General features: G+C 44.1%; 1 protein-coding gene across 7 annotated transcripts in view; it reads left to right on the top strand.

The window, feature by feature from the left end:
- LOC115452625 (baculoviral IAP repeat-containing protein 6) overlaps positions 1-14,161 on the top strand; it is a 49,265-nt gene that overhangs the window by 17,698 nt on the left and 17,406 nt on the right. Inside the window, exons 6-26 of one of the 7 annotated variants that reach the window (XM_037438338.1) lie at positions 63-300; positions 799-3,505; positions 3,591-3,845; positions 3,936-4,117; positions 4,383-4,588; positions 4,899-5,033; positions 5,431-5,571; positions 5,876-6,034; positions 6,299-6,447; positions 6,683-7,031; positions 7,146-7,342; positions 7,414-7,692; positions 7,804-7,984; positions 9,962-10,180; positions 10,510-10,638; positions 10,888-11,050; positions 11,653-11,727; positions 12,592-12,742; positions 12,839-13,205; positions 13,538-13,707; positions 13,938-14,013. In XM_037438338.1, the coding sequence (XP_037294235.1) occupies positions 63-300; positions 799-3,505; positions 3,591-3,845; positions 3,936-4,117; positions 4,383-4,588; positions 4,899-5,033; positions 5,431-5,571; positions 5,876-6,034; positions 6,299-6,447; positions 6,683-7,031; positions 7,146-7,342; positions 7,414-7,692; positions 7,804-7,984; positions 9,962-10,180; positions 10,510-10,638; positions 10,888-11,050; positions 11,653-11,727; positions 12,592-12,742; positions 12,839-13,205; positions 13,538-13,707; positions 13,938-14,013 (6,528 nt within the window). Of the gene's footprint in view, positions 1-62; positions 301-783; positions 3,506-3,590; positions 3,846-3,935; positions 4,118-4,382; positions 4,589-4,898; positions 5,034-5,430; positions 5,572-5,875; positions 6,035-6,298; positions 6,448-6,682; positions 7,032-7,145; positions 7,343-7,413; positions 7,693-7,803; positions 7,985-9,961; positions 10,181-10,509; positions 10,639-10,887; positions 11,051-11,652; positions 11,728-12,591; positions 12,743-12,838; positions 13,206-13,537; positions 13,708-13,937; positions 14,014-14,161 lie in introns of all 7 variants that reach the window. The other 6 variants (XM_037438336.1, XM_037438339.1, XM_037438337.1 and 3 more) reach the window with 6 other exon arrangements.

Here is a 14,161-nt window from a genome sequence, read left to right as displayed (position 1 = left end):
GTGGACTCACATTCATACTGGGTACAAATTACCAAAAATAACTTTTACATTTAATGTTTTAGGTAACAAACGCAACAGCATGCGCAGTGCCGTTCCCAAACCTGACTGTGGTGTCGAAGGGCAACACGGGCGACCTCATCGCGACCGGCTCCTCAGAGAGCAAGGTCAACATCTGGAAGTTCGACTGTGGACTCAAACTGGTTAAGTTCATCAACCTATCGCCGTACGACTCCATCTTCAGCGGCATCTTGGCCACGGACAGCAACAAAGTGTGGTCCACCAGCTTGGAGAAGGATAGTTGTGAGTTTCATGGTAGTTTGTACGTTCAGCCGATTAAACGGGTAATATAATAATAATATCAGCCCTGTACTATAATCTGTCCCACTGCTGGGCACGGGCCTCCTCTACTACTGAGAGGGATTAGGCCTTGCCTTCTAACGGCTATGTCAGGGTCTAATTTCTTGCAATTAACATAAAGTTGCCGTCAAATTATTTAACATTAATTTTTAGTTAAATTATTAAATTGTCAATTTAAGCTTTAGCCACACACAACAGTGTCCAGGAGTTGACGGGATCATGTCATTGTCAATGAACATCGGATGGCACTGAAATGTGTGACCTTTAATAAAACTTATGCGTAGATATGTTTTAGTTCATGAATGCATGGCCCCACCTCCACTGGCACCAACTAACCACAAACACGTGTGTGGCCGCGGCTTTATTATTAACAAAACAACCGTTACAATTCCATGAATAAGAATTATGTTTTACATTCAAATTAAGGTGTTTTTACTCCAGCCACCTACAGCATCGACCTCACAGCCATGGCGTTCGTCGGCATGACGTCGAAGCAAGAGATCTATCCGCAAGTGCAGACCACGGAAACTACTGAGAAAGAGACCAACACGAATAAAACAAAACCATCGCTAATATGCGCAGTCACAATAACTAGGACCAATGCCGCGCAGTCCGACGTGCCCATCGAAGAGGACAGTAGCAAAGCACTCTTCGACTCTGGAGGGGATCAGTCAGAGGAGAGCATCCAAGCGATGAACGACCATAATGAAGCCAAAAACAACCTGACCACAGACAAAATGCTGTTCCTGTTAACGTATGACATACATAACTCTCAGGCAGGGTCGATAACAACCGTCGTCCAAACGTCGAACAGCAGCGGCCATTCTAAACCCGGTGGTAGTAAGAAGTTCTGTACCGTAGCACGGACTGACGACGCTAACATCTACGACGAGATTTACCTACAGTACTCTGACGAGGAAACCGAGCTACCGCAGTGCACAAACACGTTGATAGACGAACAGATCAGCAACGTCATCAACCTTAACGCGTCATCGAGTAAGGACGACTGCAAGATATGGGAGCCCAAGAAGATCATACTCACCAAACACTTTAAAGTGTTGGGCCCGCCGCCGTCGTCTCTGTTACCTGAACTGCAGGAGGCCGGCCAAGCTAGCATGTTCGATTTCGTTGGAAAGATCTCCCAGCTCAAAAGCTGGAAGGGTAACATCGAGTCAGTAGGTACGAAGCTAGCAGATCAGACTGATGCTGTGCTGCAGCAAGCGGATCCCATCACTCACTACCTGCACATGAATGGACCGTTAGAGATCTCGGATCTGAAGTGGTACGAAGGCGGCGAGGGCACTGAGAAGGTGAAAGTTACCACGTTTGGAGGCAGCAAAGTGGGTACACATACTCACGCTCATCCCGCAGTGAGTAATAGCAACAACGACGCCTTTGACACCGATCCGCATCAGGAAGAAGCTGTGACTCAAGGAGTCGCCATCCAATGCCTTAGTCTTCCATCAAAATTAAATCTAAAAGAAGATTCTAGAGTCACTCACTTATTCCCGACTGAGGATAAGGAACATTTGCTTGTAGTCATATCGTGCATAGATCCCACGAGAGTCAAAATGGACATGGACATTGACAGCGACGGAGACATCAGAATGGATATTGATGAAATAACAGAAATATACGGGAAGAAAGTGGAATCCAAAACATATTTCCTCCTGTTCAAAATCAATAACAAGACCTCGGTGTACACATTGGAAGATAATCCGGTGTCGATAAAAGAACTACCGTTTCAGGAGAGCCCTGTTGATATGTGCCTTCTTCCAGCGGACAAACACGACCAGTTTTCGTTTGCGACAGTAGGCCTCGATGGCTACTTGAGAATGTATTCATTACCTGACTTTAACGTATTGGCAGAGAAAAATGTGCCCAAAGGGATATTCAACTCAGTCGCGTACTGTACCTCGGTGGAACGGCTCAGTGTGGCCACTAAAGACGGCATGATTTACTTCTACGCGTTGAACAACGGCGAGAAAGATTCTACGGGAGAACTGGATGAGGATGAGTTTGCTAACATTGACTTCGACATGCTGCAGAGGGCGCCGCGAGACGAGGTTTGCGGTCCCACTACTGCACCAGTCATCATCGCAAACAAAGCCGAACTTGACAAGAGCGATCTGGACACTTTAATCACATTGACTGGATCATACGGGACCAACACGACGGTGCCTTACAGTGCAGTGGTGCCTGGTTTCTGGTGCGAGCTGTCGCCTGCACAGCGCCCGAGATCCGACCACCAGAACAACAGAACCTGGCGATTACAGAACACCTCTTCCACTTGGGACGAGCATGTACTTGAACTGACTCTGCCATACAGCGTGTCCCTCGCTCACATTGAATTTGGTTTCACGCTCCACACAGCATGCTCAGCAAACCTCCCAGTCATTTTAGTCACACTATTGAAACAAAACCTGCATGGAGTTGGCTACAAAAAGGACGCTTCGTTCGGCCCTCGTTCAGATTCGCCAGTGCATTTCCCCGTCGTGGATGCCGATGTGTCCAGTCTTGAAATACCAGTCACCAGTGAAGAGTACTTGCAAGCTCATAATGCTGAGATCCTAGCTGGTCCCTTACTTCTGTCATCAGGTCTAGACTTGACTCAGCAGTCTGGAACCCTGATATTGACAAGCCCGCGTTTATACAGAGCACGAGGAAGGACTTTCCTTATTCACATAAAGACACTATACGATCCCGCAAAAGATATGAACAAAGGAACTAAGTCTGGAGATAATGGTTCTAAGAAATCTGGTTTTATTGGCTGTGATTGGTTGCATCAAATTTCTTTGACGGTTCGCGCGTGTCCTCACACAGACGTGCCAATGGAGAGGCAGCAACGCATCGCGATGTTGGAATCTAACTGCTTCCTGACCACGCTTTGTGAGATCGCTATCGGAGACAGCGACGGTGACAAACGGAAGATGGCGTTGGACCTCATTATATGGGTGGTGTCCATAAGATTACAGAGGATGCGACTGGCCAAGGCAGATAAGAGCAAAGACAAGAATACGGAAATGCAACAAATGGAGTGTGTGAAGATTATAGAGAAATATGCAGATGCCTTGATTAAAAATTGCATGTTGTGTGGCAATAGAAGCCTGGCCAAGAAATGTATGAAGATCATGCTGATTACAAGCGAGTGAGTGTAATTTTTGTATTTATTAATGTAGTAGGTGTTGATTTATTACATTATGTGGTTAATGATATTGCGTGTATTGTATCAGGGGTGAGAAGCACTTGCCGAAGCCGTGGAAGGGCTCGTTCTCGGGCGTGGTGTCGGCGGCGGTGAGCGCGTGCGTGCCGCTGCTGGGAGCGGCGCAGTGCGCAGGCGCGGTGCGGTGGGTGGTGGCGCTGGCGCAGGCGGGCACGTCCCGCGCGGCGGCGCCGGCGCTGGTGCAGCGCTGCCTACCGCTGTTAGAACGCGCCGCCGTCGAGCTCAGGGCGCGAGCGCTGCCACATCATGACTTGTTGCGTGCCAGGTAATTTAATCGCCATACGTAAACTTTGCTTAGAAATAACATATCTAAACAAATTTTGAACCATGTATAACATTTACACCTGTTTCTTAGATTCGGACTATACGGGCTTCCTCTGGAGCGAACGATTTTCGCGGCCGACGTGCCGGAGTTGGGCCGAAACCCCGCCAATCCTAGCAGCTATTCTAACTCCCTGCTGAACGACACCAACCTGCCGACCGGCATGAAGAGCGACTACCATCTCAAGGACCTGCTCAACATGCCGCTCGATATGGGTATGCGTTTGATACATTTGGGTTGCTGTGGTTTCTTCTATTGTGTTAGAGGTCTTGTGCAAGCTTGGCGATGCTTGACATTTATCATAACTGCTCTTAATTATTTTTTATTTTTAAAGATTATTGAAAATAATATTGTATTTTTGATATCACCCTATATTATACAAGATAATTAGATTAACAAAATTATTAAACCTAAATAATATTAGATTTCATCCAATTGTTGCCTAAAGATGCACAATGACATCTACGTTTTATCTCACAGGAGATGGTAAGAACCTGTCCTCGAACGCGTGGTGGGCTCAGAACAACGGCGTGGTGGTGTTCGGCGCGGGGCTCGGCGAGGCGATGCCGCTGCACGTCACCTGCCACATGGCGTCCGACGGCACCAAGCTCGAGTCCTTCGGCGTGAGGATGCACCCCGCCGTGGTCAACTCCATGCCTGGATCGGGACCCGGGGACTCGCAGCAGGTTGGTATTCTTTATAAAAAGTTTCAATATAAGTTAATATAGCAATTGTGAGTACTTGACATCGCTCGCGTATGAATTTAGATTGTTGGCTTTTGAAGGTTAAATATTATAACTCTTCACGATACTTACTCGCTACAAGGAACGCACCAATAAAACTGTTAATTTATTTCCGATAACTATAAATCAGCACAGCATTAATCGAGTCGAGTAACCGAGTATGATTTATTATTACAACTGTATTTCTTTCTAAAAAAAATTTAAAACCTAATACATGATTTCTTTGAATGTAATTTTTTTTTATCGATTTCAGCTCTGGAATATCGTGAAGGAAGATCAGGTAAAGCAATCGTCCCAAGACCCTGACTCTTCTGAGGACGTCGAGAGCTCGATGATGGACTGCGACCCGCAAGACAAGATGGAATTCTCGGAGGAAAAAATTTTGAGAGTATGTTTAATTCCACCATGTTGTGTCATCAGTATTAGACTTTATAAAAATAATTTTGAAAATCTCGTGTTGAGTATTGCTACGATATATACTAATCATTTTACAATAGTTTTCTTACCAAGTTTAACTCATACCACATCAATATTATATCCAAACTTGTTAGTCAAATAGAATTGAATCGAGTTGCATTAATTCGCCAGGTATGTATTTACTATGCAACTGAGTTTATTAGGAACGTACTACAACGCTTCGAACAGAATCATCGCGCATACAGAATAAGTGTTATTAGATTCAGCGCGTTTCTATCTCGTTTAAGTGAACATCAAGCATATATAAATATAAAGTAATTGTTGATTAGTGTCATATGTGCGGTAGTAATCAGTGGGTGTTGTGCTAGGAGCAGGAGCAGTGCACGATCCCGTGGGCGTCGCTGGTGGCGCGGCCGCCGCAGCACACGCTGGTGGTGGAGCGCATGCACTCGGGCGCGCGCCGGTACATCGTGCTCGGCTTTGGACACACCGTGCGGCTCACCGACGTCGTACGTATACCTTGTGGTTTAAGAAACAAACAAAAACCATTTATGTGTCATAGTTGCAACAAACAAACGTAAGCCTCAGATAAATATTAGGTCACGTGGGGTCCCCTGTAGGATAATGACAGCCAGGGATCAGGAATCTTGTATTATAAATTTACCAATTAACTAAGACACGGAATTGATTAAGTAGAATAGCAATTTGCTTTCTCTTCTTTTCGAAATCAACGCTTTGTAGGGCTCTTTTATGCCAACACGACGCTATGATATGCCAATTATACAACTTTTCTACCTTTGACACTGTAATTAGATAATACCGTTCTGCGCGGACCTGGTGACGCTGTGCATCGACATCTGGGTGACGAGCGAGGAGGCGGACTGCGTGAAGCTGGCGTTCGCCACCGACATCGCCACCAAGCACCTCGTGCTCACCGACATACAGCCGCCGCCGCTCTGCCGCTACATGAAGGTAACACAATTTAAGTTGTATAAGTTAGACTTTATGCTGTATTTTGCGGTATCCTTTACCTTAGCTTCAAAATAAATTGACCCTAGCGTGAAGATTGCTTTAAAAAGAAATGACTATCTTCAACTTTGTTAGAGTCACTTTTATTCAGTTTTGAAAAGAATCTTTAATACGTTTGAACTTATAACGCTTTTGTCTTATTATAACTGGCGTAACGTTAGTGAATATTAGTAAATAAATATATAAATTTAATGTTTTTCCAAATAGATCACAACAATAGGCCGCTACGGTATGTCGGCGACCAAGTGCAAGATTCCTCTGGGCTGGTTCTACGGCGAGATTGCCGACATCGCCAATGTCCAGGCTTCCATCAACGCTTTGCATGCTTTGCACGAGGATCTCTCTTGCAGATTCAGGTATTTGTCTCGAAATTACAACAAAATTACAAATTAAATTATCACGCATCACGCAATATTATTGCGTGATTCTAATTAAATCACAGTGAACTCCACAATCTCTATAAGTTTATTATGTTGAGACTTGCATGTATAGACATGCATGCATATTAAATTGAGTTGAATAGATTGACATAATATTATGATATTTTAGTTACTTTTTATGTTGTCTCATAATATTTTGTATTATTTACAGATTGGCCACGGGCAAACTCATAGACTTACTGAACCCTTACCTGGACTTGTACAACGGTAACGCCGGTCACATGATGGCTTACCTCAGCACCAACACGGACGCTGACTCCAAGGTGGTGACCGCTTACCAGGAGTGCATAGAGTTGCAGCAGCAGATCCACACATGCACCAACATCCTGAAGAAGCTGCAGAACAACACGGACGACAATAGAAGTGTATTGGATTTGATTGAGAGGGGACAGGTGTCGTCCGAGAGTCTAATCCGTTCGGCCTCGACTGACAAGCTGCGCGTCATCTGCGAGAATGTGGTTGATATGCTGCTCTATTTCTACTTCCAAATGAGTGATGTGGTAAGTGTCATCATGTTTTTATTTAAAAGTCGCATTCTATTGCTCCATAATCAATATATATGCAGTATATTATTGAGTTTTAAATTGAATGTGCGTACCGTTTGCGTGTTGCAGCAGTACGCGCCGGTGTCGCTGGAGTGGACGGCGCGCGTGACGCCGCTGGCGTGGGAGTGGGGCGGGCGCGGCGCCGGCGCGCTCGGCACGCTGCTGGCGCGCGCCGCCGGGCCCGCGCGCTGGTGGGGCCGCCACCTCGCCGACACGCTCACCGACGCCTTCGCCGCCGCCGACGCGCCGCCGCTACCGCTCGACAGGTAACCAACAGAACATTATTATCCGACAAAAAACCTTAAACAGATTATTCACTTGTATTGTTTATTTTTAGAATCCTTGTGCTGGTGATGTACATGTGCCGCAAGAGTCTGTATTCGCACGCGGAAGGCACCGAAGTATGCGAGGGTGGTGAGGGCGCAGGCACGAGCCGTGACTCTGACGAGGATGAGTTGGGTGGTGGCGTAACGGCGGCGTTAGCGGCGCGTGCGCTGGCGCTGGTGCGCGCAGGCCGGTCACAGCCGGCGCTGACGGCGGCCGTGCTGACGGCGCTGGCAGGCGCGCTGGACGCCGCCGCCGCGCCAAACCAGTCCTCCACTTCCAGTGCGCACAGGTGAGCAACGCAGCTGTCCGATAAGTGATTTCAACTAGACGCTTTATAAAAGATTACTGCAATTTTCTCTTTTACCATTTAACACAATCTCATCCAATTAATTTATACTAGCCGATGGGACTGGGTGACTGGAGGCCGACCAGGCAACACCAACGGTTCTGAAAACTCAACATCATCGCCACGCGGAGGCGAGTGCAAGCTGCACCGACGCAAGCTGCACAAGAAGCTGCTGCAGCAGATGCAGGACTTGGAGACCACCAGACGAGGCATGGTAGCGCTTGAAGACCAGCAGGTATGTCGCGCATTATGAACAGCATGGAAGTGTGTCGAGGCTACAACTAATATACATTTTCTCATATAACTTATCAATCAGATAATTTGTAAGTTTTAAAAATCATTTACACTAATTTCATATCCATTACTTCCTAAATTCTTTTCGGGCAATATAATAAAATTGTCTATGTCGTACCACTAACATACAACATTCACCCGTCTACCTATGTAATTATCATGTAATAGCATTGAATACAAAGTAGACATCTTCATTGTGTTCATCACCAAGAGAAATTATTCCAGTGATATGTACATATTTGCCAAAAATCCACACTGCTCACATTGCCACTTCTTTTCAGTTTCATTTATAAATGTGTTTGGGTGTCAAATTTTAGCGTGAGCAAATAAACAAACAATGGGTCTCAGGTTGATACATCCACATCAAGATATTTAATAATTCTAAGCAATCATTGGTAGTGTCTATATTTTTAATTGATGTGTATGATTGTTGTTGCATGGTAGCATAAAAGTATGCCTATACGCGAATCGTACACTGGCTTGTCGATGTTGTATCGGTATTTCAATACATCCCAGCAAACTTTATAGTTGTGTGAATTGATCTCCATGTGTTGAACCAGCTGTTCAGTTTCTGTCAATTTGCTTTTCAGGCATTTAAATTTTTTAAATGGCTGATATAGATTTATTATTTTGGATTGTATCGGTAAATAGATCTTTGAATTTCCATTTATGACTCCTAAATATTTGAATATCTGTTTTTGACCCATAATCCTCTGAGTGAGAGGCTGAACACATGCTAGGGTTAGTAATTTTTTTTATGCTGATATAAAATTTCTAACATTTTCCATAGATTTTTTCCTATTCTATATCTTTTTCAAAGGATTCACTACCCTATTTCCTAGTGCAGAGAATCATAAGCTGTCCATGTAGTTTCAATCATCCTTACTGTGCTTTGATACTGTAATTTGTTGGAAATGCAAATAGCGCGAGATAATGTTTTAAAATTGTCTTCGATACATTTCCTCCAATTTACTTAGGTTCCCTTGAGATATTAACTAGCCAATTGTCGTTGATATACCTTCAAGTGGCTTCATATAAATCGATTCCTTTCGGTTTCCCCTTACTAATTTATGTAAAATCTAATTATCATTATCAATTACTATGACATCGAACGATTTGCAGTCCCTATTGATTCATATTATTAGTATTGTATGTTGTGTTGGGTTACCTGACGGAAAATATTACCCTTAGCTACTGATTCTTTCCGAATTTCTTCCTACTGAATTCCATTATGATGTTATTCTTCAGTTGTCGAGGTAGGTGGCTAGTCTCCAAAGTGTTTGGTCGTGGGTGCAGGCATGAACGCGTTGTCTTTCTCTTCAGGCGAATTGAGTCCAAAGACACCGTAGTTCAAAATGTATGGTGTGTATCCATACACTTAGTGTTTGATTGATATGCAGTTATATTTTTTGTAACTTTTATTGATAATTGAGTGACTGTTGAGGAATGAGTCCGTGCCTGTTAATGATTTGATTGATACGAACTGATTTATTGATAGTATTGTTGCTACGCGTTGCATGTAAAGTGCTTACGTAGGTAATTGTACATGATAACGAATATACGTACGTCATACTCAATAATTTATTCTCCAAACCATATATGAGTAAAGCAAGCAGATAAGTAATTATTTTTAGAGAATGATTCAACTTTGTATTCATTCATTTTAACGCATGATGTGTTCACATCAAGCAGGTACCTTTCATTGTTTGTTTGTCTATGCTGATATTACGCGTGTAATTTTATAAGATTCAGCCAGTTTTGTGAATCTTTATAAAAATAAGAATGCTTACGGAAACAGACTTCGATCTTGAACCGTTTAAACAATGTAACTCGACACCTTATTATCATCTATGTATTCATATTGGTATGTAGCACGGATATCAAGATCTGAGCACACCATGTTAATTAAGTATGTTAGTTATCCTTCCTGTTCCAGCGAACCCGTTTAAGCCTTAAAGCGCGCATGGCGATGCTGGGCAAGCGCAGCGGCGGCAAGGCGGAGGCGGGCGCCGACGCCGCGCCCGCGCCGCGCGTGCTGTGCGCCGCGCGCGCCGCCGGCCTCGCGCACGCGCTCGTCGCGCACATGCTCGCCGCCGACAGCGTCAGCGACGCCGACGCGCTGCTGCTCTGCGCCAAGGTACATCACTGCATAGTGTAAAACAAAGTCGCTTTCTCTGTCCCTATGTGTTCTTAATTGTTTAATAGATAGAGAGATTCAAGAGGAAGGTTTATATGTATAATAATAACATCCATTAAATAGTGGAGAAATACTGTTATTTTGTTATACCCGTGCGAAGCCGGGGCGGGTCGCTAGTATCGAATAAGTAATACGTTATTACGCAGGGCTGGTCTTGGCACACTGGGCGGCCGACTATAAAGCTGTTTGCGCTTGTTATGTCCAAAATTTTGTCGATAGAGTATGACTACAATTAGAAAATAAAATTGATTATAATACATCACTTTCAGATCGTTGGACGTCTGTGTGCATTGTCCGGAGGCTCGAGCCTTTTGGAGCCATCATCGATACTGGGCATAGCGAGGCTCGCAGTCACGCTGCCGCCGTGGCCACGGCACGCTCTCACCACACTGCTACAGGTAAGTGAAATATTCAATGGCGGGAAAATATATATTGTGTATCAAAATCGAACGCAAATCATACACTTGCAAACCACAGGCTAATTAGAAAAACAATTAATAACTTTAAAAGAATTCGAAAACAACTGACAGTTAACACCTCCCAACCATTATAGCTATATCTTTATACTATGCTTTATTGAGTATGTGTAGTAACAAATGGGGTATGCGACTGAACTATATTTGTGATTTTTTATAACTTACCTCCAGGATCTAGTAGAATTCGAAGGCGGCGACTCCCAATCCAGCTCACCGAGTGACGACTCGTGGGGCGGAGGCGGTTCCAGCTCCCGCGTGATATTAGTAACACCGGACAAGAACGCGCGAGGTCCTGGCAAGACTCCGAGGAAGACCAAAGGACCCACTGTCGCTGGTGAGTGGCTTGGAAGCATAGACCAGCATTGCATAGTTATATTGTTCCGAAATTAAATGGTTGGCTATTTATGTACGTATAATTTGTTCAAACGAAGGACGTTATTATTTTTTCCTATTTCATACTATAAAAAAAATCTCATAAGCCGAAAAAAAAACACCTTTAGTATAACTTTTATAAGTTAACAACTTCGTTATATATGGTGGCGGTTCACTGTCGTGTGATTGTTGCTTATTGTGTCATGACAGGCGCATATCATCATGGCAGTAAAGGCAGGTGTTGGGACGCTACCAGCTTATATGAGTAAAAATAAAGTCCCCCAGTCCGCCGAGTCTTAGTTTGGTTTCCGTCGATGAATATGACGGCCGCATAAACGATCGCAATCGTTTTTTTTTTCAATCGTATTCGATCATGATTCAACGTGCCGTTAGAACTACCTGTATGATTGTGGTGATTGTTGATGAGGGCAATGTCCTTAGGCAAAGTCGTATGTCACAGGCCATACTTACTTAGGTTCAAAGTGGTCACTTGTATAAAAAAGGGTACAAGATGTTTGAATTGACATAGTGACAGAAATGACTCGGTGGTGTTTATCGTTGCAGATTTGCTAGCGGATAGTTTTGGTCTGGCGAAGACCGCCAAGCCCAATGTAACATCGGGAGGCGTCCTGTCAGCAAGTAAGGACATTGTTGCTTGTCTGTTTGTGGCACACCGGGCTTTGTTGCTGCCTTTGCACACAATCCTATCGCTATTGTCCAAATTAACAGTACAGACCACCACTAGCCGCTGCAATTTGTATGTTCCTTAGATGTGTGTAATGTTAACACATTCACATTGAACTGGCTTATGTGTTTGAATGTGTGTGCCTAATGATTTTGTTTTAACGTCAGAGGTGTGGTTAATAAGACTAATATCGTTTAGTTGATTTTAACCTAAATAATACATAATTAATTTTTCGCAACGTAAATGATGTTTAAGGTAGATGGAATTTCTGTAGTACGATGCAGCGAAATCCCATGGTTTTGCTCGCTAGAGTGATGACAGCATTAAATGACTATAATGAAAGTTGTATTAAGGATTAGGTAATTTTGTAATGTGATGCTCTGTCAATCTCCAACTCATATCAATAATTACTTCGAGTCAAAGGTTTTAGTATGGTAATACAGAAGCATATTCTATTGTCGATACATTTTACTGGTGTGCACCACATTGACAAACTATCGATTACTGTAATATATTTTTTTATCGATATTTGTCATTTTTTATATTGTGTGACGTTTATGTAAAATTGCTATCTTTATATGACATATTTAATGCTGGATTTTCTTAAAATCTTTTAATGTAAGGCTGTCTGTAAGGAATCCACACAGTCAATTTGACGTTGGTAGATATCGATAGTTTGCTAGATATTTTTATCGAAAAGTGATATTTCGCTTACATACGAGAATCATGACACGCTGCATTAGTACAACGGTGTTTGCTTAACGAATTAAGTTGCTAGGCAAAGTTGACAAATCTATTAAAAGTAGTTCATATTACAGTATCGATAAAGGACCTCGACGTGGACGTGCAGCTGACGCAAGTAGCGGAGTCGGACGACTCGGAGTCGTCGGAGGACAAGCTCGAACAGTACTTCCTGGACGCTGTCAAGAAGGACACAAAGAATAAATTTGTCGTTGACAATAATACCAGGTGTGTTCTTTATTTTTCTATTTGAATTGGCGATGTTAGGATTATATTTGTAGTTAGTTTCGTCAGAAGTTTATCGAAACGTTTCAAATGAAGTAGTTTGTCCCACAGTAACATCTCGCAGTGCTCCGACGCGCGGCTGGAGAGCGCGGGCGGCGGCGCGGGCGGCGCGGGCGAGGGCGCCGCTCGCCGCGCCCTCCTCGCCACCGGCAACGTGCTCGCCGTGGCGGTGCGCACGCCGCCGCCCGCCCCGCCACCGCTCGTTATATCCGCCCCGCCCGCCGCCTCCGCCTCCTCCGCCGCGGGCGGCTCCAGCGGCGCGGGCGGGTCGAGTGGATCCGCGCAGTTCGCTTCGGCCTCGACCGCTGCCGGCTCCTCGTCGGCCGCGCCGCAGCGACACCATCCGCCGCTCACGCACACGTTGTACGACGTGTTCAGACATCTCGCGCTCGAGTTTCACAAGCAGGTGTGTGCCGGAGATTTTAAAATAATTAATGCTAATAATAAACATGATTTATGTCATAATTGCTGCATGAAAGACAATAGATAAACTTTTGTGCACTAATAAACTACACCAATCGATAGATTGGTTTTCCTCACATTCGCACTACGAATCGGAATAAAAAAATGTGAGCTCATATAAATTTTTCTGTCTCATAATACGACGCTGTCGAATAATCACAAGTTAATACGGGGCGATTCCGTATTGCATATCTATTGAAATGTTTGTGATTCAAAACATTATTAGCTAACTACTTTTGATTCTTCTTGTTCTATATGCGTTGTTGTTCGTGGCAGACGGAGTGCGCGTTCATGGAGAACGTAGTGTCTTTGTGGCTGACGCTGAACGGGTCGTCGTGGGGCAGCGGCGGCGCGTGGTCGGTGGCGGCGCTGGCCGTGCCCGCCGACACGCCGCGCGTGCGCCTCGCCTCCGACACCGCCACCGCGCTGCTGCAGTCGCTGTGCACGTCAGTATACACATCATAGTATATCGATAGTTTAGTTATACTTTACTGAAAATAAAAAAAATAAGTTGATTTGATAGTCCTATCAATCATTTTAAATGGTTGGGTTAATTTTTTTTTTCTGTCAGAAGCGTACACGCAGATAAATGAATATGAAATCATTTCAATACTTTCCTAAGTAATGTGTTTGAAGAATTCTTGGTATAGACTTTATCGATAAATAAATTTTACAGGTTGGAAAACGTAACGCTGAGGTGTTGGGTGCTGTCGATGCAAGCGCTGGCGTGGATTGCAAGTTTGCCTTTACAGGTAAATTAACCAAATAAGTATATTTGCGTCGTTAGAGTCGACAATAATATAGCGTTGCGCTGCTTTGATTACTGTCTATCTTAATATGTAACTTTCATCAATTTAATTAGATGAGTAGAGTTCGTGAATAAGTTACTGATGAAGTTGT

Source organism: Manduca sexta, chromosome 13, assembly GCF_014839805.1.
Source record: "Manduca sexta isolate Smith_Timp_Sample1 chromosome 13, JHU_Msex_v1.0, whole genome shotgun sequence".
In the NCBI taxonomy this organism is placed as follows: domain Eukaryota; kingdom Metazoa; phylum Arthropoda; class Insecta; order Lepidoptera; family Sphingidae; genus Manduca; species Manduca sexta.
The sequence above is the reverse complement of the archived record's forward strand: the minus strand, read 5'-3'. Positions and strand labels throughout refer to the sequence as shown.